The sequence below is a fragment of the Gallinula chloropus genome, assembly GCF_964237585.1.
Source record: "Gallinula chloropus genome assembly, chromosome: 1".
In the NCBI taxonomy this organism is placed as follows: domain Eukaryota; kingdom Metazoa; phylum Chordata; class Aves; order Gruiformes; family Rallidae; genus Gallinula; species Gallinula chloropus.
In genome coordinates this window covers 117,429,478-117,456,346 of record NC_140085.1, presented here as the reverse complement: position 1 = coordinate 117,456,346, position 26,869 = coordinate 117,429,478, and the positions used below count along the sequence as shown (strand labels likewise).

General features: G+C 41.5%; 1 protein-coding gene across 1 annotated transcript in view; it reads right to left on the bottom strand.

Annotated features, from left to right (window-relative positions):
* Window positions 1-3,035: 3,035 nt before the first annotated feature.
* Window positions 3,036-26,869, bottom strand: part of PCP4 (Purkinje cell protein 4) — a 50,849-nt gene continuing 27,015 nt past the window's right edge. The window contains exon 3 of the mRNA XM_084270948.1: window positions 3,036-3,391. Coding sequence (XP_084127074.1) covers window positions 3,264-3,391 — 128 coding nt within the window. The 3' untranslated portion in view covers window positions 3,036-3,263. The remainder of the gene's footprint in view (window positions 3,392-26,869) is intronic.

The following is a 26,869-nucleotide window of genomic DNA, read 5'->3' as shown; positions in this document are numbered from 1 at the left end:
TAAAGACAGATTCTGTGAATCTCTGAATATTCCTAGAGCCCCTTATAAACTCTGTTACTAATTTGTCACCACCTATTCCCCTGAAATTGAGGCCAGCAAGAGTAATGGGTCAGACAAGGTGGCCACTGTGTATCTGAGCTCCTCTACAAGATGTGTGTGAACCTCACCCAGTCCTGGCAATCTGCTGTTACTGATTTTGCCAGGTTAAGCCAAACTCTCTTCTACTGGCATTTCAGTTTGACAATGAATTCCTCAAGTTGAGTTATTAGAAAAACGTCCCCTCTTGGGAGAGCTGTAAGATTAATTTCTACTTTATGCAAGAGCTCTGCTTCCCTACGTCCCCACAATTCTCCAGTAGGCTACCATCCTGAGGAGCCTTTGATAAAAGTTTCATTTATATCTCTTAGTAAAGCTTCTGTTTGACTGAAACTCTTTTCCTAACCTCAGCAATATCCAGATACGTCTCTGAAAAGTATGAGTAAGTGGTAAGAAAGGAAATTAAAAACTGACACCTTGGATACGAACAAAGGATCCATGAAAAGCAAGACTGGGGAGCAGGAAAGCTCTCCTCTCCTGGGAACGTGAACTGAATCTGTGATGCTAAAGCATTTTCATAAAACGGAAATTGTCTGACAGGGGCAGCCACAATTAATCCAAACTTCATGCCAGTTCACTATTTCCTCCTTATGTTTCACTGTATATTAAGACTGTATTTGCAAGGTGCACTCTGAACTTCACATTAAAGAATAGCCCTGCTGCTGAAAGAGCCATAATTCATTTACTAACAGCCCTTGTTGCTGCGCTTCAATAATGTAATCGTTTGCTCTGTGTCCCAACCATATGATTATTCCTGTTGTGTAGGAAATTTAAGTCCGTGGAATGTCAGATCAAATATAAAAGCCTAGTGCTTACCCACAGCTTTTATTCAATTAAGTACCCATTACAGAGCTCATGCTATTTCAAACGACATAATGCAGGACGCAAATGCAGTCCTTTGTTACAGCTATATGTTCAGCTAAACAAAATGGCACCAAAACAATCCAAAACCATTACAATTTTAAAATTATTATGCTAAGGTGATTATTATATGGTGAACAGTCTGTGTGAAAGACAAGAGGGGAATCCGTGGCCTCCACAAACCACACTTTGAACACAACAGCAGCATTACTCGAGGTTTCTTTGTGGAATTCGTAAACGCAGAGAAACAGTGTGGTTAAAATATGCTCCTAGAGTGAAAGCACCAAGCTGCAGCTTGGAGAACTCTGACTTTGCAGTTGATGCATGGGTAAATCATGTGTAGGCCCGGATCTGACAGACAGAGGTGCCTAAGGCAGGGTCTGTGCAGCATTTAGAAGCTTAGTCCCAAATGAAGATCTAAAACGCCCCATGCATTCCTACTCAGTCTTGCCGTGCTTATTAAGCACCTCACATGTCACTTCTGCAGGTCTTCTACATCACCCGAAGGATCTGTGAGGCTTCCTCTGCTCAGCATCTCCAAGAGCTCCTCCCAACTAGCACCGTCCCTCTGCCAACCATTATCTGGTTTGGGGTCCTCACTCAATTGTGGCCCAGCACCTCAAGTGCCTTAACCCGTGTAAAGCTAGGGGCCTTCCCTTTGTAGTCCTGCAGCCTTGCAGGCACATCTTTGCTTCCTTCCAGTACTGCTGCTATGGTGGGCTCCCCTGGGAAGTGACTGCCACTGGCGTGATCCTTCCTTTCCCTCTATTCCTACCCTTTGGTCTCAGCGTTCTGGTTATACGGGGGGGACACTAATGATACATGTATCCTTTGCCCTGGTGACCAGAATACACCTGTGGGAGGTGGGAGAGAAAGAAATGAATCCCTCTGGGTGGAGCTGGGAACTGCACCGGAATGTCTCGCACCTGAAGGAGCCAGAGCTCTGGGCTGTTCAGCCAAAGGCAGGCAGGCTGTCACGTCTCCACACGCCTGCCTCTGTCAGCCTGGAGGTGAGGATCACACCTTCTTTAGGAGAACCAGTGCCAGCACCAGTCCATCAGAAAAGGCTTCTGTCTCTGATTTCCCTAGAGACAAAGATGCCTACTGGAACCCCTAAATCTGCTGGTGAAGCCAAGATGATGAGATATCTTAACTGTGGGGGGTGTGTGTGTGCCACTTGCTCAATTTAAATAGCTCCTTTTTCGGAGCATGAGGGACTTACTTAAACCTTTTCTGAACCTTCCTTGCGTACTATATGGGCAGCCAGTTCCTGATCAGGCCTGAAGCCAGGCAAGATCCTTCCATAGGACCAGCCTGAAAGTGGTCTGTTACTGTTTTACAACAGGGAGGAAACAGAAATGCTTCCCAACTTAGGACAGATATTCTTGTAGCCGTTTTTGCTAATCGATGGGCTAGTACATTGATAAAGGGGCTCACATAGAGTTAAATACAGAACACTGCAAATGGAGATAGGGAGCCTGTTATCATTTACTCATACTGAAAATAATACATAAAGAGAGAGATGGCATAGAAATAACTACTGATTATGTAGAGAGTGAAAAACTGCATCAAAAAGAGAATTTAAAGGGTCAGATTCTTACGCTCCTCTAAAGGTCTCTGGAATCGGGTTTTGAATTTTGTGTCTGATTTTCCCCCCCCCCCCCCATAACAGCCAATGCAGCCCAGGCTGGGTAAATCTGAATGTTATCATGCAAGAGGAAGGACAGGGACAATTTCCCCATTTAAGCCACTTTATTGGCATAATTGCAAGACAAAAATAAACTGCTCACTGCTGCCTGTACCTCTTCCCCTCATGCCAGCTTCTGTCTGCAACTTTTTACTTTCAGCTCATTATGAGAAAGTAATTTTATTGTCACATTTGGCTGGCAGCTGGAATTCTCCAAATGAGGTAAGCAGGGCTGAGACGTGTGCTCTCATCCCTCAGCAAAAACCTTGCAACATACGGTGCTGTTATGTCTGCAAGCTCTACATGAAGAGGAGAAACGGCAGCTGGGCTGGGTTCATTTGTAACGCTGTAGTTGCTGGATTAATATGAAACGACAGATGAAGGCAGTCACTTTCATTACTTCACCCTAACTTTTTATTACAACATCGAGTAAAATGGTGAGTTACAGCGGTTAATGGGCGTGCAACACCTGGGATGAAGTCACACACAAGCTCATGGTTTGTTATCTGCCAATGGGGTTTTAAATATCGGTAATTTCTGTACATGCATCTTAGTGTTACTTCTGATTTTCTTGATAAATCATTTCGGGATTACTTTGTTTTAAGCTGTGAGGTAGCTACTAAGACTGGGACCCCGCTTTTTTCTTCTGGAATTTTCTGAACTGGGACTGTATCGCCACAGCCGCCCGCTCTGTCTCTGGCGCGTCCATGTCTATGTCAAATTCCTCTTGAACCTTCTTCTGCCCATCTGCCCAAAGAAAACAAAACACAACAAATGGTTAACAGTTTTTCCAAACACGGATATTCACTGGACAGTGCAGGTGAGAAACTCTGCCATCTCCTCCACAGACACAGCCATTACAATGGGGAGCACATTCAGAAACAAAACCTGTCACCAGTTTTGGCACATGCAGCTGAAGAAACCCCCAACCCCCCCACAGAGGCAGGGTCTGTGACAGACCATTAGCAGCCAGGCACCAAGGAGTGACATCCAAATGGTGCTCCAAAGTCACCAAGCATCACCACGATGCCTGAGCAAGTCCTCTCCTGCCCCAGAAGCTAACAGTGAGGGGCAGAGGGACCCTCCTGTGTACCCCAGCAGGTGAAGGTTACATCCCCATGTTTACTCTAAAACAAAGGCACCTTAAAATATTATAAAGTAGGGATTAAGACTCTCTTCCTCTAATGCAGGAGGTGGGATGGGAACAGAGATAAGCTCCTAAGGCAAATTTCCACCTTTTTCACTTGTTTCCTGCCCCATCACCCTCAACATGTCCTGCTCTTCCCCTCTGAATCATTTATGTTCAATCTCTCTTCTCTGAGAAGTGCTGCTTCCCTCACTTCTCCACGAGCACTGCTGTTGCCTTTCAGCCTCGATCCTTGGCTCTTTGCCTTCCTTCATCACCAATCCTCACCTTTCAGTTCAGCTGCGTTTGGCCTCCATGTGTACAACCCATCTGAACTTTCCTTCCTCCACCTACGTCTTACCAGTGCAGCCCTGGGAAAACTCCTGTCCTCGTTGCAAAGATAACCCTAATCAGCCCAGAGTAACAAAAGAAGAACACGCATTCACTCCACTAACCTTGGTGTACCACTGAGTTTCCTCTACAAACTTGTTTATTAAACTCACTTATATAATTGTATCCCAGCCCCGCACTGAACATCATGCCAGGAGTCTGCAGGCAGCTCTGCTTAAAACAGTGGTGGGAATTCACCCCTTGTGAACCATTTTGCTTTTTATTCTTGAGAATACCTCTGAGATGCTCATCCCCAAGTACTGTTAATGCAAATCAAGGGAAACAAACACTTTCAATGTATTATTAAAATTAAAAGAAACGTGTTCCTCACTCTCTCCTTCCTGCTAGAAAATGGGGATACTCTTTCACGACTTTAGCATGAGCCCTGCAGTATTTCTTGCTTTTACTTCTTGTTCATATTCAGAACTCAATTTCTGTGTCCATTTTCCATGACTAGAATCCACTCTAAACTGGGAAAATATTTAAAGGGAAAGTTTTGGCATATTCCATACTGCTTTTAACTACAATAACGAAATAAATGCAGCTATATTATCACAAAAGAAACATTCACTTAATATTTTGTTTTACATAAAAGAACATTTAAGAAGATGAAAACGTAAGAAGAGAAAGTCTGGGGAGGAAGAACAGCTTGAGAGCTTACCAAAACTTTTATTATACAGTATAACAAAAAGTTAGGTTACCAAAACAAAGATTTTTATAGAAGAAAATAATCCTACTAACATTACGTCACACTTCCACAGGCATTAAATCCAAGAATCTGCACAGCTTGTCCAACTAGTCAAGCAACACAACCATCTTAAGTACAGAAAAACAATTATTGGCTTTTTTTTTTATGGGGAAAGGGATGTCAGACACCATCTCTTCCCCTTTTGGCAGAGAAATTAAGATTATTTTTTTAACCAAATTCCATAAGGAATTACCATTTTCATAAGAACAGTACCATTTTGTTGGTATTTTGGGTGGTTGGTTTTGATTTGGTATTTATGGGTTTGTCATGGTTTAACCCAGCAGGCAGCTATAATAACCACACACAGTGGCATGGGGGAATCAAAAAAAGGTAAAATTTGTGGGTTGAGATAAAACCAGTTGATTAGGACAGAAAAGGTAGAAAATAGTAATAATAATAATAATGTACAACACCAATGATGCACAGCACAATTGCTCCCCAGCTGAAGCCAGTGCTCAGCTAGTTCCTGAGCCACCTGCCTCCCGGCCAACCCCCCAGTTATATACAGAGCATGACATCATATGCAGTATGGAATACCCCTTGGGCCAATTTGGGTCAGCTGCCCTGGCTGTGCCCTCTTCAAGCTTTTTTGATCCCCCCGCCTTCTCGTTGGCAGGGCAGTATGAGAAGCTGAAAAAAGCTTGACTGCTTGGCAACAACCAAACCATCAGTGTGTTACCAACATGATTCTCATCCTAAAGCCAAACCTTGGCACTAGACCAGTTAAGAGAAAGAAAATTAACTCTATCCCTGCTGAAACCAGGAGAGGGCTAAAGGGAACTAAAACAAGAAATCACAACAAACAAAAAAAAGGTCTTTACATCATCCTGTAAAGAACCAAGAATTTTCAGTTGGAACATGCAAATGTAGACTTTTCATTTAAAATTTTTAAGTGAAAAAAAAATCAATAGCCTGATCAGCCAGCTCTAACAGCAACCACTTTGTGACACCAGTAATAGGAAAATAAAAACTGTTTTACTTGTCCATACATCAGAAAATCTCCTCTGTCAATGGGGTCCTATTAACTCAGTCTAAAGAGAAGAATATTACTTAAGGAGAAATACTCTTACTTCTTATGCAAAAATATTTCCCCAAATGTTTATACTAGTAATGCAATGAGCATTTAAACAGCTTTGAAATTGATGAGACTAATGTCTTCTTGTTGCTTAATGATATTAATTGTCATTGTAACATTCTGAGTTTTAGATTCCTCCCTAACAACTCACTAGACACAACTGTCAGTCTTTAACAGCAGAAACCAAAAGTGCAGTGTATGCATCAATTTTAGCTTTTCAGTGTATAAATTACTGTCCCTTGGAAATGTCAATAGGGAAAGCTAGATGGATGGATGCGTAGATACAATTGGTTTCATACCTCTTGATGAGATCTGGCTTGCACATCTCGTTTCCTATTACAGCCAAGTCTTGGCAGTATGTTAACTTGCAGTAGTGACTTGGCAATCTTGCATTAAGATTTTATAGACTTAAGAAAACCCAGCATTTAGTATTTTTTTTTCTCTAGAATTTCCAGGTCAGTTAATCTTTGTTTGATGTGAATCATCATCACTGCGTCAAAATCAATTGTACCAAAACTATTTTCCATATCTGAAGATCTACAGCAATTTCCTACATCGTAAGCTCTGACTTCCTTTGATTTTTTTTTACCTATTTTTGCTGAAACCAACTCCAAAATTGCTTCTGAATTATTTCTGTATTTCTCTTTTTCCCGTCACTAAGGAAAAATGGTAGGAGGAGAAGTTTTCAGCCATGACAGGCTTGTAAATGAAGAAATTAGAAGAGTTCAAAAGGGCCAAGGCATTTATATTGGCAATGCAGAAATTCATTGTTGGCTTACAGATGGTATAGTAAAATATATATAATGATTATGTAAACATACGTAATGTACATCATAAAACAACATGTCTATCACCTATACAGCATGTATATGACATACCTGTGTTTTCTTTCTCCCTATGCCTTTCTATATGCATGTATGGTATATCCACATTTGAACATACAGAGAATATATATAAATACATATACACTTTAAATATAAAAATACATATTAAGACATATTTTCTTAAGGAGTTTTAAGTCCTGTGTTAAACTGAAAAGACCTCAGTGGGGTATTCTAAATTTTGGGATTGAATTTTCCTGGAGTTCTCCCCAAAACATTTTCTACTGATAAGCGTCACCCTTTAGCAGATGGATCATCAATGCAGGAAGAAAACTAAGTTGTGTGCCTTCTTTGGCTTTGTAGGAAAAGATTTTAGCTTTACCTTACGTTGCTTTACTAAAAGTGGCCTAACAATTGAAAATGTATCATACGCTGCTAACGACCCTGTTTTCATTTTACTGGTTAGTCAGAGCTGAGAACATAAGTATAAACTCCCCATGGGGTGGGTGGGTGTGATGGGGTGTATGTGTGATCTTTAATGTCGCTTCCAATCCACATCATTCAATGACTCTATGGATAAAGATTTGACCCACTTAATTACAGTGAAAACCCAGCCTGCATTCAGGACCTGCACAGACTAGAGATGACCCCACTGCATCAAAATCAGTGACTTAAAGCCATTGTGCACCATCCCTATGACATAGACACCTACACCACAATAGCTTTTACCTGCCAGTAGCTGTTCATGTATCTCAAACATGCAGGCTATTAAGTTTGAAGGTTGAAATCATGAAATCATGAGATTTATGTGGAGAACTGAAGGCAAGCCCATAGACATGTCCCACTTTCATTCATTATTTCCCACTCCTAACTTTCCTTTCACAACGGATGCCTAACTTGGGAGTGATCTGAAAACCCTGGAAACTTTCACTCTCAGCAGGGCAGAGCACAGATAAGCACTTGCACAGACTTTACTCTTGGACTTGTTTTTTTCATTCCCACTGGTGGGAGCCAACTGTTCTGTCTGATAACAAGCCACTTTATTCCAAGCTACATTTATGTAGTAATACAGGTAGATCTGGATTCCCCTCCCATCCTCAGACACACACATGCTTTTCATGATACCTACACTTTCTAGACTATGTGCATGGGTATGTGTGGACTACTACAAGCCCACAGGAGGGAACTAGAAGGAATATCACGGTTGTCAGTAGACTTCAATTCACAAGCTACTTGTGGATTTTGAGGGCTTCAGAAACCAAAAAGGAAAAGCACTGGCCTGCACTTTCAACTTTCTGAGGGGATTTGGTTTAATTAGCGCACCCCCAACCTTTCTTACCACACTCAGCTATTTTTCATGGCTTTCTCTGAGAGATTTCTTCATGCTTAGTCCAAATTTCCTCTCCTGGATAGAGACTCCCACTCTTGTTCTGAACATGCCAGGGGAGACAGTGCCTCTCCCTGCTGGGTTCTGATCACCACCAACAGGAGAGGTAAAGAGAACAATCGCACGCCAATAGCCATGGGTTGGCCATAATGGAAGTCTAATATCTGATGAGGTTTTCAAAATCATGTGTTTAATGCAGACTTACTCTGGCCATGTGTCAATTCAGGAAAATCTGAGGTGTGGTGGAACAAACTCCTTGGAGCACAACATCAACTGCTTGGTGAGTCCTGTGCCCCCAGCACCAGCGTGGTGCTGTGGTGCTGCAGACTGCTTCACAGGGCTAAAGACTGAGACAACCTGCCTGAAGATTTTGCTTTCGTATATGCAACAGACACCCCAGCAAGAGAGCCCGAAACACCATCTAATTAGCTCTTTTCCAAATCTAGCATCCTGAAAGCTCATTTAGTATTGCTGCAATTGAAAAAGATCTATTTATTCCATTTCCAGATGAAACATTAGAATGCTGTCTCCATAATCTGCTATGCTGCCTCATAATCCATTGCAAACACTGGATGGATAATGAAACTGCCTGCAACAAGGAAAACAATCAAATCTTACACACAAATCTACCACGCAAACTCTCAAGAAATGCAAGTGTAATTATTCACAAATACGCCTTCAGCTATTTATTTCATTTACTTTTCAACTATAAAGTAAAATTAATAGCAACCACATTAGAAGAAGAAAAGACTGCCTATTCCACATGGGCCAAAATCCTAAAGTAGTCTTTCGTGACCTCTGCATGTAAGCTAAAGAGACTAGCCTTTCCTAAGAGTGTTCATGGAAGGACCTTTTTGGAAAAAGAGAACTCTATTCTCAGCATTTTTACATCCTCCAGTTGAAATAGAGATTGCTTGTCACCTTCTGGAAAAACATTCGGCATGAAAAACTGCATGGGCTGGAGCCTCTGACTGGTATTTCATGTCTTAAGTGCGATCCTCCGCCCCTGCTCACCTGGCCCACATCCAACAGGAATTATGGGACTCTACTGAAGATGGAATATGCTCATAAAAGTACTTCATTTTTCAGGGGCTGAACTGCAGCATTTGGTAAAAGACTAAATGAAGTGTGGGACAGAATGACGGTGCCCCATAACATGCCGGAAGCGGTATTTTACCTCAGACAGGATCATTACCTCCCACTGCTCGACAGATCATTCGCTGTGACAATCTTTATCCTACTCTGATCCCGAGCTGTTACACCAGTCTGTCCAATGAGGCAGAACAGTCCCTAATCAAAGAGAACCAAACTGGGCAGAAATCTCACGGGTGTTGACATTCATGTGGAGCATCACTTCTATGTGATGGGAAAAGTCATTTTATCTGACTAGGCTCCACAAAGCAACCAGCCAGCTAGAGAAAACATATGGGTGCTTAGGTGTACAGAGGCCAGAATTATCACCTTACAAGTACCAGTTTTGAAAGCCAAGAGTTCTGATCATTCTTCCCTCTCTGTATTCAATTGAGGTGTGAGGAAGTGAAAGATGGGGTCTTGTCTTCCTCAAGATGAGGAGAAACCATACTATACATGAACTTATTGCTGAAGAAAGAGACCGTCTACTTCTCAACTCTAAGAGCTCTCCGGTTAGTTGCAAGGGCCACACTACCCAGAAACCTGGCTCTGAACCTTTGTTTTGGTCACCCTGCTGCTGCTTAGCAGACTCTCACTTGACAAGGCAGCTGAAAAGATGTCAGTGTTGGGGAGCTGGATGTTGCCCAAACCCAAGAGAGGAAAGGAAGTAGTGCTGGCATGCAGAAGAAACCCTTAATCTGATCTTGCCTTCTTTAATTTATTTCCTAGCCTTTTTTTTTGTTAACTGAAATGCCAATTAGAGGCCTCTCATAGATCATCAGCACAGCAATTACGATTTGTTGCTCTCTGTATCGCGAACAAACATGTCCCAGAACCTTGAGCACTGCACTGGTTTTGCAACTTCACTACCTATATCTGTGCAACACAGTATCATTATCTGACTGTTATATAAATAATCCAACTCAAATGTTCAGCTACTTCACTTTTAAGGACAAAATTTTTCTCTAATTATCTTAGGAATAACACAATAATTTTTCTTCCTACTCATTAAAAATGTTGCAGAGACACTAATTTCGTGACAATGGCCACATCACTAAATTTGCTCTTGTTTCTTCACCCCATAATGAACTTGGACATTCAAGGGACACCTTCCACAGTCAAAGGCTGCCTGTTCTATTTGAATGTCAGTAGGAAGGCGCTGGATGTTGGGGCAGATTATGGGTTTATAGAAGGGGGATGATTTTCCATGCTTCGTTATTTGAAAGTGGTAGATCCTTGGAAAGTGTAATGTCCATACAGCAACCATCTCTGAAGAGCAAACCCTGGAGCCCATCAGTCTCCTGTGACTTCAAAAGTGTGAAGGGAAATAAAGGTTATAATTGGTGATCAGATTAAATGCAACAGCTATTTTTATCTGAACCACAACAACCAGTATCAAGCCAGAAAAAAATTAACATCTTCCAACTTAAGTGTAAAGTACAATTTGGTATAAAAAATGACTTTCAGGCAACCAGAATCCTTTCTTCTTCAAATTGACCTTTACTTTTGTAATGCAGCATCTTTATCTTGAATTTGAAAAATTAGCTTGGCTGTAGAAAACAGTCGTTGTTCTTCTACAATTTTAAAAATTTTATTTCAGCATGAGGCTTTTGAAGTGTCTGATTAATCTCAGTTGTAATAATGTTAGAGAGCAGCAGTACTATTTCTGACATAAGATAAATGAAGTAGCACAAAATTATATATATTGGGGTAATATAATGAAAAAGGAATAGTGATAAAATTCCATTTACAAAAATTTTATTTCCAACTAATTTGTAGCCAACCACAGACTAATTGATTTTGCTCAGGAATACAGACACAAATATTGTTCATCTTCAAATGCCAATGTTATTTAAGCAATCATTCCTCATCTTCATAATAATTAATGCATCACCAACAGACCTTTAGAATGGCTCACAAATGCATAACCAACGCATAGGTAGATATGCAAGTGTTAACGGGGATCTACAAGGTATTCTGGAAATGAAACTAAGGGCCCTAATTCATATCCCTACATAGAGTCCAAACTTTGTGGAAGTTTAGCTAGGAACATACCAAATTAAAACGGCTATTTTAGCTGTATAATCCCATCTCTCACTACCTAAAGCTGCATCTGAGGAGTGCTACACTGACTGGCAAATGCAATGGAAACCTCTGAGAGGTAAAAGAAAGTGGTGCTGGGGATCAAGTGCTGGCACAGTCAGGCCCTTCTGTCACTGCAGAACGATGCTCCACCAGCAGGGGTAAGTCCTAAAGCCTTGCAGAGAGAGTGCCGTGAACATCCTCACAAGTTCAGTCCAAATTTATGGGAGTCTCTCTCTGCAGCTGCAAACACAGGATCCCCAACCTCCCAGCCAAGTTTTAAATGGGAAGCGCTATGATGTGTTTTTAATTTCCTGTGCAATTTCCAGTTATCACTTCCTCAGTAAACACTGTGCCTTTAAACAGCGTTACCATTGGACTGTGGGGAGAGCTGCATTTCAGCAGCGTGTGAAGCAAGCTGCCCTCTTGCCTCGCTAGTCGACTGCTTGATTAATATATGATCAGTTACTTTCCTATTATGGTAGCATTCAGGCGCTCAAAGTCATAGCTGGGAACCCTAATGTGGTTACAAATGCTGAACAATAAATTCACCACCGCCCCTCAGTACTGTGACCTTTGCAAAAGTGTCTCCAGGAATAAAGTTTTAAATAACAACAGAGGAGCTTCCTCAAGGCTGCTTCCCAGGCTGTGGCTGCATCAGCACTACCCAAGGCCATGGTACGGCTCAGGCATCATCCACTACTTCTCTGGAGCATGTAAAGCTCAGCGCAGCCACTGGCATGGCTGGGACTGCTCCTGCCTGGCTGCTGCAGCTGTACAGGGTGGCTGGGACCTTACCTCGCAGCAAGGCAGATGAGAGCACCCTGGGGTTTTGAGGAAAAGAAAGTTTATCCCTGGGGATGCAAGCCATGCTGCTCCACTTTGCATCGGAGATAAGGCTCATTTTGAGTTGGCACTTGCTATTAATTGCGTGATGCCCAACAGTACCTGAGAGCCCATGCAAGGCAAATGCAGAAGAGAGGCGTTCATCTTCCAACGTGGTACCGCTTCCCTTGTGTTGCATAACAGCCTCGCTTTCCAGGAATGCTTCCCCCACCACCACCCCCCTTCTTCTTTGCAGTTTGTAAGAGTAGCTTGGGAATAAGCTCAGAGAAATGGCAGCGATCACAATATGCCACACAGAAGCAGCAGAAAAGGGGGCTCAAATTCACGCACTGCCAAAGTGAGATGAGCTGGGGAAGATGGCATAGGTTACAGAGGAAAACCTGTCAATCAGAGGAAGGAGGGGAGTCAATCAAAAGAACTGTGGTGTGGAGTCAAAAGGTGTTTCTCTTCACACACAAAATGAAGAAAATGAAGAGTGAGACTTCGCCCTGCTTATCTTCAAAGTGGAAAATAAGGGCAGTGTCTAGGTGTCCCTGCACACAGGCAGATCTGTTAGTAACTAACAAGAGTGCTATTTTAAGTTATCACAGTAACTTTAATAAAAACTGCTACAGGAAAGCTTGGGAAGTCACAGAAGATATTCTCCTCTTGTAAAATCTATCACTAAATTCTAATTATGAAGTGTTTAATCACACTCTCAACAGTGGACAGTGTAAGGTAGAGGAACAGAGCTTTGCCATTCAATGTTCCAGTATTAAGCACGGGAGCAATTTCAGTATCTCTGAGGTGGTTTGGCCCTGGCTAGAGGCCAAATGCCCACCAAAGCTGCTCTATCACTCCCCTTTTCATCCGGAAAAGGGGAGAAAATATATATTGAGAGGCTTAGGATTCAAGATAAGGACAGAGAGAGATCACTCTGCAATTAGTGTCATGGGCAAAACAGACTCAGCACAGACTAAAGAAAACTAATTTATTGCAACTACACTACACACCCAGTGAAACCAGAGTCAGGCAATGAGAAGCGCAGCCAGGTCCTAAAGCATCTTCTCTCATCCCTCCCTTCTTAGCAGACTTAACTTCATTTTTTTTCTCCTAAATGTGATTCCCAGAGGCTTTGTGATGATCACTGATTGACTCGGCCTTGGTCAGCAGCAGCTCTGGCCTTGAATCAGCCGATGTTTACTCTCAGGCCTGCAGAGAGCTTCTAGCTGCTTCTTGTGGAGATCATCAAAATCCAGCTACACAAAACTGCAACTATTTCCTATGCCTTATCACATGGTTCCAAAAAACACCTTGTAAAATTATCTGCAAGAAACATTCACCTTACCGCATAGACTGAATGCAAGAAACCAACATCTTAAATTGCATCCAAACACTGCAACTTTTACTTGTGCAGACCTGGGCACTGTTGGTAATAGGGTAATTACTTCAGCACAACCCCACCATGAAAACCCCACTGCTTTCGTACAGGTATGTACAGCGGATTTTTTACATCTTTCACTACATGACAGCTTGGCAGCGCTTGCAAAGGCAGTTGGGCTATTCTCAAAGTCTTGCAAATAAAAGTTGAGCTTGTAAGGTTAAAAACACCCAAGGAAGCATTTGGAGTCAGTTTGAGACAGCACAAAATTGTCAGAGGGTACCTGATCCAGCCCACAGGCTGAGTTGAACTATCATGCTCTAAGAGATTCTTTTGTAAGTATATTTGGTAAAAGAAATTTTGTCACCCCTCTATAAAACCAAATACATCCCACACGTAGAGCCAGAGACATGCCATGGCTATAAACCCTAGGTTCCCGGGACAGCTCCAAGGTCAACACTCTGAGCAAAGGCCAGCATACTCTGAGACATCAATTCACCATGAGACCTGATCTGCCAAGAGACCTTACACGCTCCTGCATCAATTGGCTTTGCAGCTTCTGCTCCGGCATCCACAACTGCAACCAGATGTAGCGCAGAACTGATGCAGTTTGGTCAGTACTCACAGCAAATGCTCCATAGAGTGAAATTCACAAAAGGTACAGAATTTCAATGTGTCTGACTCCTGAAAGCAGTTACTCAGCTGTAGTTTTCCACCACAAAGCAAAGAAATTCTGTTGCAGGAAGGTTCTAGGAAATTTCCACTGTTTTCTTGTGCTTGGGCTGTTATCTGAACAGAATCATTAATTTGAGTTTACCATGTCTCATTGAACACAGAATGCCACATTATATGTTTATTTCCCCAGCAGGCTGGTTTGCTTAACTTCCTTAGGAAGAGAGGGGCACCTCAGGAGAATGCACAATAGCACCGAAATAGCAGCAAGGAGGAGACAAATGAAGATCCTGAGGCAATATGACTCTGAAGGAGGATGAAAAGGAATTATATGCCAGAGGGCGTTGTCACTGTATTCCATACTGTCATGCCCAACAGCCATTTGGAAAGACATGTTACATGTTGTGCAGAAGCTCATTAGGCCAAGCATTTAAAAACTGGATTCTAGATAAAAAGCTCTGTCTGCCCAGTTCCTGAGGAAAAATTCACCTAACCTAACTCACAGGTGTTCACATTGGAGCTCAGCAGCACATCGCTTTAGAAAGAAACCAGTGGAGAAAAACATGCACTTTGAGTGTGCGATTTATCTGACCTACTTTAGGATGACTCTCTCCCTTGAATCCCCTTCACATATTAGCTAGTTCTCTACTAGCTATAAAGGGAGCTCGTGGTGGCTAGTTCAGATATAGATAATGATACTTAATCAAATTAATAACATTCCTTGATCCTTAGTGGTGCCCAAACTACACACTGTAAAATTTCATATGAAAATTTATCTCATCAAATTATTTATTTAGTCCTTATGAAAGGTACTACACTGAAACTGTAGCAGCGAAGAAATCTTAATTGCTTCAGGAAGGAAGACAATAAAATAGAGGCATACCTTCCCACAGTACTCCATCTGTGCGCTTCCACCTCATTGCTAGCAAGAAGAGAACAGCTCACCTCCAATAGAGGGTCAAAATGAACATTTGTTCCTTCTGCTGAGATTGCCAGAGAAGCTGCCAGTTGTGCAGCTGATCTGGATCCCCTCATGCTCCCTCAGGAGCTGACTGAACAGTCTGCGTAATTTCTCTTTTTATAGATATATATAGTTGAACAAACAAAAAAACCTGTATCAGCACCTCTTATCTTTTCTATTTATTTCAAGGACAGTGAATTTTTGTGCATGTATGTGTTGCAACATACTATGGCGAGACTATATGATGCCCAGAAGCCTTTTATTTTAAGTATACGTTAATAGTATTTCTTGTATTTCCCTAATAAGGGATTGCAGTTAACACCATGACAAGCAATATAAAACCCTGTGCATGAACATGCAGCCAGACGACAGTTGCTGTGAGAACTGTAACCAAATTTGCAAACTCCTGTAAACACCAAATCTCTACTCTGCTATTTAGCTAATAACGAGCCAGGTGATGGCTGCTGCCATTCTGCTGAAGAGTGGAGATGCTCAAAGAAGCGTCACTGCACCCAGTGTGTGTCAAAGGCAGCCACCACTTGACTGCAGGACTGAGACTACATAAAGAAGGAATAAAATGAGTCAGATGAGATGTACTAGATGTGCCCAAGAATGAAGTATCATTTAAAGGCATTGCTAGCCATACTTCTCTGCTGAGCTAAGCCAATGAAGGCCCCCATTGACATAGATTATAGTCTGCATGAAGTGGAGACAAAAACAACATCGTGACCACCAACTGTTTCCCAAGATGAATCCCTTCTTCCTTGTGTCCTGCTCAGTACCTGCAGGTGAGGAAGAGATATGGCCTCTGCACTGACATCTTAGCTGATGCGCACTCAGTAGAGAATTCTGATTTTACAGGACAAGTATACACACATGTTCTTTAAATGGCAAAGCACACAAGTTACTGCTGCATCAATCCTTAATGGAAGAAATACAAACCCCTCCCCACCCTTGGCTTCTTTATTCTTTCCCCTCCTCTACTGTAGAAACTGATGCTAAGGTTAACACCACTATTGGCTCCGAGACAGAACGTGAGCATAGCTCTGCTCTTCCACAAATTTCGTCTCACAAAGTAATAGAAAAGACCTTATTGTCACATAGGACAATTTATTGTTTGGCATAAGGGAGTAAAAAATGGCAATGAATAGATTGTTTAAGAGAGTGGGGAATGAATCCAGAAGGGCAAGGTGTCCTTCTCAGCAGCTTGTTCATTGCTTATAGACAGTTACTGTATTGCGAGGCTAAAGCCTGGAATATCTAACAAGTCAATACCAAAGCTCTGTGGGATTTCTCATCCCTGACTTTAGTGTCTGTATTTATCGAGTGAAGACCGATGGTATAGGGTAATATAATTTTCCAAGCCTTTTTAAAGTCACAGAGATTAATAAGCAAGGTCAGGTACCAAAGGTACTACACTGTACTTCAAACCCCGCTTGCTTTCCACCACCCCCCCATCTCATTAAAAAAATAAAATTTCCAGACCATCTAGGTCCCAGGCACTGACTCAGCAATATCCTCTTTCAAACCTGATGCTATTTCAGATAAATGGCAGAGGGGCCTTTCTCCCCTAAGAACACAGTAGCATGTTCTGACAAGAATCTGACTAAAAGTGTAGATCATTAAGGCTGGGTTGCAGTGGGCTTATTCTCAGGTAAGTAGTGAGGAGCAGCAAGGATGCTTTTCCAATAAAGCTCCAGTGAAAGGAGAAAGTAGGCCCATATTCCTAGCTCTTTATATATATATATATATATCAGAAGGTTATGGAGCAGGGAAGGGAAAATGATCTTATTATCCTGACAGATGGTGCACTTAAACCCACACTGAGAACACAAAGAAAAGTAATACGTGCTTGAAGTGCAATGAGTGCTTTCCGAGCTGCCAGTGAAAGTGGTGGCTATGAAGTACCACACTGGCCCACCAACCAGGCTTCCTTCCAGCCCTCAGAGCTGGAACAAATTACTTTTTGTTACCTGAAGCATTCCCAGCCTCCTCCATCTCTGGGGAGGACCATCCTGGTCCCGAAGCACCTCCTTTGCTTGACAGTCCCACCAAAGAGGATCACACAGCACCACCCCTACTAAAGTACACCTGGTGCAGCCCCATTCCCCTTAATAATATGCATGGCCTCAAGATGGAGGAATAGGAGAGAGAGAAAAATGGTGATCCATATGCATCTCATGCTCCTGCATGTCTGTGAGTGGCTTTGCTCCCCTTTAGATCTCTGCCTCATGCTGGAAACACAGTGAAACAGAGAAATGGCATTATGCTGTGCAGGGGTTTTGGCAGATGGTCACTACACATGTTTATTCATTTGTGGTTAGGGTTTTCTGTTTGCTTTGGTTTTAACAAAAAAAAAACCCAACCACAAACCCAACAAACCCTGTGAGTGGATGTTGATCTTTTATTTCAAGCACAATTAAGAAAAAAACCCTAACCAAACAACCACACAACTTCCAGACAATGACTTGTGCTAGCAAAGTAAATTTCAGCAAGGTTCAAAGAAAAATTCTTTGCTATAAATATATGGTAAGTGTTTCATAACCTTGCAGATTCACACAGTCTCCCTGAAATTTAGAAAGCAATGGAATGATTTTGTTTTTAAATATAAACATTTTAAATACAAAAAATTGCAAACACCTTGCCCCCCTCCATTTTAAAACAAAATAAAAATCAAGTTTCATTGACTGGGAGAAAAGAAGGTTTCCCATTCTTTCTATCTCTGTTTTCACCTCATTAGGTTTTCACCTGGTGCCTTTTAACAACTGCTATTTAAGAGCAATTTTATCAGGAAGGGTGGGCATTGATTTAGCAAAGTGCTGCAATTGCAATTAGAGAGTTATTAAACCCAGTGCCAAATAGTCTAATTGACGTGAAGTTCTAACTGAGGCCAGGGAATAAAGGTTTCCCTCTTGCTTAAGTCCTATGTTTATTGCACACACAAAGCCATCTTAAAAGAATATTAAAGTTGCAAAGTTGAGCGTGAAAAGATAAACAAGCTACACCGATACTGTCATGCACTCATGTAATGAATGCTGTTAATTTTGCACAGAAAAACCTTAATTCCAGAAAATCCTGTTTCAATTCTTGACTTTTCAATCTTCATAGTCTTTTAGGAGCATGTTGTGTTTCCCAAACCTAAAGAAAAAAATTATATTCTGCTGCAACATATGAACACCCACATGGTTCCTCACCATGACTACTTGGAACTCTTAGATCCACCATATAGACCTTTTGATTTAATAGGTTACTGACAGTGGTAGCAGGCTGTTGTCCTCTACTGAATCAGCCCAAAATGATGAGTTGCACACTTTGTCAGTGGATTTCGCACAGCTGACAGAAAAGGAACAATGAGTCAATGGGAGGTATGGACTGGAGGCTTAAGAACTTCATTGCTCATTGATGCCTTTAGATGTGGTGGATATTTCTGTTCCACCTCATCTGTACAGGCGAGGCTAGCCCCACCTCTTCTCAAACCCAGATTATCAACATGGTTCCCAGTAGACCTCAACAATGCTGTTTCTTTGTTGGGCTAGTCCTAGTCCCCAAAAGCGTACCAGGTCATCCCCTAATCTGAAAGCTCCAACCCAGCCCCTTTCCACGTGAGCTGGCTCCTGGCCTCCTCTGTTTCTCACATGCCAATTTGTATTCCTTCCTCCCAGTTCCAGTTTCCATTCAAAAGTATCAAAGCCTCCCTTATACTCTGGGCTTCTAGTTTCCTGAGACTTACTGAACAACATTATCATTCCATCCTTTGACCTCCCTGCTCCAGCTTCTGTGACCATCTGGTTCCAAAGAAGGTGGTACATTTCCTCCTAAGAAACTGTGGAACACAGAAGGAGCGCTGCAATGCTCTTAGTTTCAGTTCCTGACCAAAGTGCAGCTTACAGAAGCGTGTCGTGACAATTAAGGAAAACTATAATTTTCTTCAGCCTTGCAAAGACAGCCTTGGCTTGGTTGTTTCAGTGCTTACTATTTGGCTCAGTGATGCTGAATTTTCATTAAAAAAATAATTAACTGCTTCACTGAACACATGCAAACATAAGATTTGTCTTTTTAAACACTTTTAACTTGGCCAGTTTTGAAGATAGAAAAGTCACATCCCAGATGGCAAATCTTACATTTCTGTTCATAATGACAAAGGCTCAGAACAGTCAAAAAAGGCCACCAGAAATTGTTTTTAATTGCTAGACATGCTAGCATTTTGCTCAAGCCTCTTTTTTTTGATGCAACTGGAATGACTTCACTGATCCCTTCCAAAATAAATCTGCTTGAGGCAATCAACATGACAAATTTTAACCTAAGCAATGAGATTTTGGCAAGGCTGCGTACAACTGAAAAGGGAGCTTTTAACCAGAGTTCAGCAACTCTGATAATTGGCCTTGCCACCAGTCCAGATTATAACAAACTAAAGTGTATGTAATAAAAGAATGTAAAATAAATTAAATAAAAATCGTTGTGGATAGCTGGGAAATTTTTTAAGGGATCAAAAAGGGAGTGTGAATATTCTTGTGCTGGTGTTTTGAGAGTTGCCAATGATTTCTTGAAGTTTTAACCTCAAGAGAAAAAGAAAGAAAATAGTTGAGTCACTTAAAATGATTACATAGAAGACAAAGATTAATCAAAGCTCGCTCTTATAAATTCTGTTTTTAAAGGTTTCTCTGGCACTTAACTGCTGCTCCCTTAAAACTTCTCTAGAAAACATTTCCCCTTGTGTGAATTTAAGCTTTTAGAGACACTTTGAGTTCTGCTTGGATGTACAGACATGCCGGATTGTGAATAAAGCTGATCAGAAACAGCATCTTAGCTGACACACACAGTTGACCAACCTCAGATCATTACTCTAGCCCATGTTTTCTACTCTATATAGATTCATTTTTCCTTCCCCTCTTGACAAGGATTACAAACCCCGTGATGTTACAAGGTCAGCATCTAGAAAGACTGCAGATTTCACACACTTCAGCATCAGAAAACACAAACTGGGTTAGTGCAATGAAGGATTTTAGTTAGGACTGACACTGCAAGTGTTGGCGTATGCAGTATGCACAGTACGTGGCACATCCCAGAACTGGTCCCTGCTGCCCTAAAGCCCACCTAATTTTCTTCACTGATCAAGTTTTACACCTGAATCTAAACAGAACCATTTGAAATTTTTTCTTCTTCTCTGTCTCTCAGGAAACTCACTAAATACTCCTCTCTTTCCAAGCTAATGTGGCAGACAGAACAATTAAAAGACTCGTTGTTTCCAACCCTGGTATTTTAAAGTCTGCTTTGTCTCTTAAATGTGGTGCTCTTCTTCCAGGTGTTTCTTTGCTGCCTACTCCCCTGGTCCTTGCTTAAGTCTAGTCTGGGAAACAATAAATGTTTTGTGAGCCTAGAGAGAAATGAAAGATTTTGGATGAGGGTCAACCCTGATTCCAAATTAGAGCATTAGTCAATAACCTTCTTTTGATAAATGTGTATTCTTTATCAAAGACCAAGACCAGAATTTTGCCTGGGAAAATAAGAGGAGGGCAGTTAGAAGTGGCACTTGACCTAGCTGTGCTGAAGGAACATGAAATTCTCTGGGGGAGGAGACAGAATGGGGAGAGAGACAAACACAGGCATGAAGGAGATATTAAAAAAGCAACCCAGAGAAGAAGCTGGTTCTGGAAAAGATGAAAACATCAGTTTTTATGGATAAAGGATTAACTAACTTGATGCATCATAGCAGCCTGGACTGACTGGCAGAGAGGACCAGTAGCTCAGAATTGCCTCAGAGCACCCCACAGCATCTTGTGTTTCATCCCAACCTCATGGGCACACTCAACTGGTTGCCTGTGAGAATAAGGGATCTCACTGGCAGAAAACTATCCGCTTACACAAGGCAATGATGGGTTAAACACTTCAATATAGCGAGGGCCTCTAGAGCCTCGCACAAACCAGCAGATATCACTGCCAGCATAGCTATGGTAGTTCTCACCCAGCTGAGGATCTGAGGCTTTGTTTTCTGTTGCTTACATCAGTCTGTGCAAACTTCTGACTAACAATAACCAGAACTTTAAAAAAATTTTTTTTAAAACCAATTCAATCAGATTTGCTTCTGAAACAAGCCACTGGGGGAGGGGGGATGACACAGAAACACCTTTTCTTAAGCTGCCTGAACTGATACATTGCTTTTTGTTTTGTGTTCTGGCACGCTTGGTCGAGCTTATCAACTATTTTGTCACATCCAGACAGCATCACTTACAACAGCAAAAGCTATCCCTCACACTGGAAGAGGAGGCTGGCAGCTCTAGGCTGGACCACTCACTGTTGCAGCAGTTATGAAATGTTAAGCTGTTTCAGTGGAAGCTGTTCTCAGCCCCTTGCTGCTAGGTCAGAAACCTCATAAACACACATCAGAATACAAGCAGCTGCTCTCTATCTCATCTCAGGTTAATTAGATGCTTGTTTCTATTCTGCAAGTTCAATAAAGAGATCTGCACCTAAAGATGCTTCATAGTATTACACAATATCCTGGAGAAAGCTACTTACAGGCGTAGAAAATTATTGCGATGTCCTAAGAATTGTGTGAAGCTTGAAACTAGGCTCAGATTTATGGTAGTTAAAACACCTTTCCATGCAGAGTTTCAAATAAATTTAGATCTATTTATACTTTGGAGAGGAAAACAGTAACTTCTTAGTGATCTTGCCTAGTACCCACTTCAAAAATAATGGCAGTTGTGTATGTGCTTACATTTAGGTTCATTGAAACCTGAAACTTAGAGCCAAACGGAGTGGGAGTTACAAGCTCACACAAACATACATAGGGGAGAAACTACAAACAAGGACTGGCAACCCTTGATGCAGCTTTCTTCACTGACTTGTTTTGTGTGTGTGCAGTATCATCTACTGCAAGAAGCAAAAAGAACTAATAAAAGGAAGGAAAGTATTCCGATTCAAACTCACTCTGGACCTCAGCCATTCCACTATGTAATAGAGAAAATGTTAGCAGTAGTAATCTTAAGGTGATGAATAAAGACAAAAAATACCTACACTAATTCTTCTGCATCTGAGAACAGCCTCTAGACTGCATTGTTCACAAGGTCTGCCTGTGGCATGGGAGGAATGGAGCAAATAGCCAGAAATTAAAGTTTCTTTTTGCAGTTCTTCCACAGTGGGATGGTTTTTGGCTGAAAGACTTCCAGAGGACTCCTTCTTATGACTCAGTCTGTTGTGTTTTATGTGGTCCATCATTTTAAAACCATAAACATTTAAACAATAGAGACACAGGAGAGTGACACTCTGGCATATGGTCACAAGTTCGGAGAGGTCCAACAGTCAGTGCAGGCTAGCTTCATCAAACCTCCTGGATACGGGCAGAATAGCTCCAAGTCTTGCACCTGCTCCTACTGGATGTATGACATGGGCCTGTTTGCCTGTGTGCTAAGCATATACAGTATTGTTCAAGGATCCTTTATCTTCAGATTTCTTTCCACTGGAGTCTAGCAGAGGTATTTCTTTCTCTTGAATTTGACATAGAAAGGAACTTAAGGCAAAGGCAAGTTTGCCTGAGAGGAGACAAAGTGGTGCTGATGGACAGAATGATGAATCATGACCGAGTGGCAAAGCCTCCATCTGTGCCCTCCACTGGCAACATCTATCACCCACTGATAAAAAGGTGTGAAACCCCATGTCTTCCATTTGTCTTCTTACCTTCTTGGCTAAAAAGCCAGGAATGCTTTTCTTCCAGCTTATCCTAGGCAGTACAGCATGTCTTTGCCTCCCAGAGACTGACCACACAAGAATCACAGTGATGAACTGGTTCATCATAAAGGTCACCAAGAAATTTTTGCTACTGAAAGATAAAGCTCTTTGCTTTATGAACAAAATCATTAGCTCAGATCAAAACGCACCCATGCTTTGAGCTGTCTGCTATTAATTAGTCTGCTGGCTGCTAGACCAAGAGGTAGCTGCTGCAGGATGCCAGGCAGCCTTGAATCCAGCTGCCTCAGCTCTGTTCAGACATACTTCCTTCTGTGGGTTCTGGCCCCCAGTTATTTGAGATGAAGAGGGAGATATACGAGTCTCACCTGTACTGTATGAACAGCCATCTGTACAAGCCAGGATGGGAGTGTATGCACTCCCACTACATCCCAAGTTGGGGCACTAACATAACTGAAGATCTGGTATTGCATGTGCATCTATGCCTTTTCTCAAAGGTACCACACTTGATAATCTATACTCAATTCTCTGAAGTCAGTCGAAGATCACAAGAATAAACATGCCTTCAAGCTTTATGCACCCCTCTCCTTCATCCCCCTGTTTAGCTGTACCACAAAACAGAGAATCTAACCCAGATTTTTCTCCATAGCTAATTCTTGCTTCCTATCAGAAACTCTGCAGTATCTGGGACCTCGGCCCAACTTCTTAAGGTGCTACAAATTTTAATGAGAATTAAAGTATTTCACGAACACCAAAATAGAAAGTTATTAGTAAAATTAATTTACCTAAAATAGCGTAGCATTGTTTAGCTGGATAAAACAGTGCCTATACAAAGCTGGAAAAATTAGAACAAGCCCTTAAGAACCATATAAAAGTGTAAGAAGGGATTGATCAAGGCTAATGTAAGCTTCAAACTACAGAAGACCGAAGTCACAACGTACTGGAAGTTACCACCACTATGCCATAAAACTAAAGATGTTCAGGTGAGGTACCCTGTCCTAAACACTGTGATTGAGAGTTGTTACATCACATTCTCAGAAACGTTATGTCGCTTCTAGAGAACAAATGAAAGTAGAAATTACTTCAAATAAAAAGGCCCTTAGCAATCCAAAAGGCTGCCTGGCTATCAGTATGAGATCTGTAACTTCGATTAGAAACTGCAGAGCCAGGATAGTTACTGTTGAATTAGTGCAGACACACAATGAATTCCAAAATCCTACAGCAACCTATTGTTTCTCTGGCTATTAGCCTGGATTTTAATTAGTTTGTGCTAATGAATACATTTGTACGTGTTCATTTTTTATTGGCAGCTTTTAGAGGAGCTGGTAAATTGGTCACTGTGGAGTGCCAGTGTTTCACTAAAACCTAACAAATAATTAATGCTTTCCCCACCTAGAGTCAACCAGCAGTCTCAGGGGGGTTAGGTATAAATTAGAATGAAAGATGAGATACTCAAAATATAGTTAGAGTACTCATTCATCAACCACAATTAAATAATGTTACTGTGTGACCCTACAGAAGTGCTGAGAGCTGAGTTCCAGCCTCTGCACTACCCACAATCTCTCCCAGGAGCTGCCAGAGCACCCCATCCCATTTTCCACTGTAGCTCTTTAAATGTCATTTCCATACCTGGTGCTATCCAAGTTTCTTCTTTTCTTGATAATTCCTCCTTGGAAAAACACATATTTTTCTTGGTTCTTCCTATTCATAACCTACTGTGGTCTGAGGAAAAAATGAAGCACTACCAAATGCGCTTGATCAAAGTCAATGTTTTTATCAAATCCGGTATCTTAGCTAACAAAGACCTAAAGCAGGAAATACTTGCATGTTTCCACATCCAGATCCCCATATAAAAATGGCTGGAGGAGCTAACATAAGGTAGCTAGGATCAGTCAGATCTAAATAAGCATGGAGTTGATTGAGATGGACCTGTGCATTTAAATTCTCCTTAATCCCAAACCCGAGATTGTGAAAAACCCTTTTGAGCATCCACTTAACTCCAGAGATACACAAGGCTCTGCACTTATTTTAGTACTACCCACATATTCCTCAACCCTGATAGAGTTGAACAAATCAGGAGCAGTTTTATACCTAAATCAGATTAGGATCTATAAACAACAGGCTCTCCGGAGAAGCTCATTCTGGTAAATAACATGTTACAAAAGAATACTTTTCTCTCTGTTGATGAGAGATGGAGCTTTTAGGTCTCTCATGCAGATGTACACCAATACAGCCAGGCAAGAGGTTTTCACCCCTAACCTATAAAGAGGAACAGTTTTCTACTGCTAATCCTACCAGGTCCCATTCAGTGTAGGAACCCAAAAAACACATGGGCTGAAGTCTCACTTTGACACACTTCACTGACACTGTATGGACAATCTGGGGACTTTACATAAAGGTCCTGAAGTTCACACTGAGCAATGGGACCAAAGGCTGGTTCATGTTGCAGCATCTAATCCCTACTTGCAGACCTAACTGTTCTTTGCTTTGGTCACTAGTTCGGCTGAGGACCAAATTTTCATCACAGCTGTACCACTCCCACCATTTTAAATTCTGGTGCCTGCTTATACAAGTGAGCTTGATAACACCAAATTACAAGCTAATTTTGGAGCATCAAGCTAAGTGCATTAAGACAGCTGTGTGCTATAAATTAAAATCTTTAAAACCTTCAGAAAAAAATTGATTAATCATTTACTGAATTACCAACAGACAAGGAACACTTAAGCAGAAAAGCATTTTAATTTCATTTACAAAACTAAGTGTTCTGGAAAAGAAAAAATAACAGAACAAAACAAAAGCTTACTACAAGAAGGCAAATAGTATGTACAGTCAAAAAGAAAAGTGATGTTTCCACAGCAGTAAATCCTGGTAACCACTGCTGTGCATTGATTGTGTTCCTCTTTCATTTTTCACTTCCACTAAATTAAAAAACATGCTGCTGAGCTACATCTACCTCTTGTAGCCTTTTAATCATCTGTTGTTAGTGTCTAAAAACATGTAGTGATACATCTGCAACTTGTGCAAGTCAGTCCAGCTCCATGGACTGCCACTGTAAATGCACTAGCTTGCACACACCATTGGCTTTAGTCCTGACCCAGCCCCAAACCATCCGTGATGGAACAGAAACATTTCAGAGGTACCAATATTGGTTTTACTAGGGTTATCTAGGGACTTGGCTCGACCCGTGTCCTTCATCTGGGTTCCTACCAGCAGCAGAGCAGAACTAAACGTTCCTCTTATTGTATCGATGACAGCACAGTTTCAAATGAGTGCACATTTGTGGAAGGAAGCCAGCGTGTGTCAGCTACGTGCCAGTCATGGAAAGAAGTCTCATTCTCCCGAGTGCATAGTCAGGCAGCACAGTGATAATTACAGACTGATTTCCAGAAGAAATATGGCACTTGTCAAAGGCATAATTTCAGTTCTGCCTTTCCTCATTAACACTTGACGGGAACTCCAGCATATTTATGAGTCATTTAATAGGCAGAAAACCACCAACAAAGCTTTATTATTATTTTCTTAATTTACAACTGACTTTTTTTCCTAATGACCTAGCCTGATCTTTACAGACCAGCTTCTGAGAGAGGATCAGGGCTCCTACCACCCTTCATGTGCTCAAACATCTACTGAATTAGGCACCTGTGAAGCACCAGGATCCCAATACTGCAGGAAGCTGGATCCAAGTCAGATTGTTGTTGTCAAAAGGACAAAACCTGGGACAAAAATCTTCCTACAGGGAAGTAGTGGTGGTCAGCTAAGGATAGAAACTAGGAGTCAGAATGGCCAAATGTAGAGTATAACAAGTTTGCAATTGTATTTAAAATATCCAAACCAAAACCAAGCAAACCAAGGACAAAGGACCATGTTGAGATCTTCATGGGTATCCTGAAGAGGCTTAGGTATCTCAAACAGTGCTCTTTCTACTTTTAAAGTCTCCAGT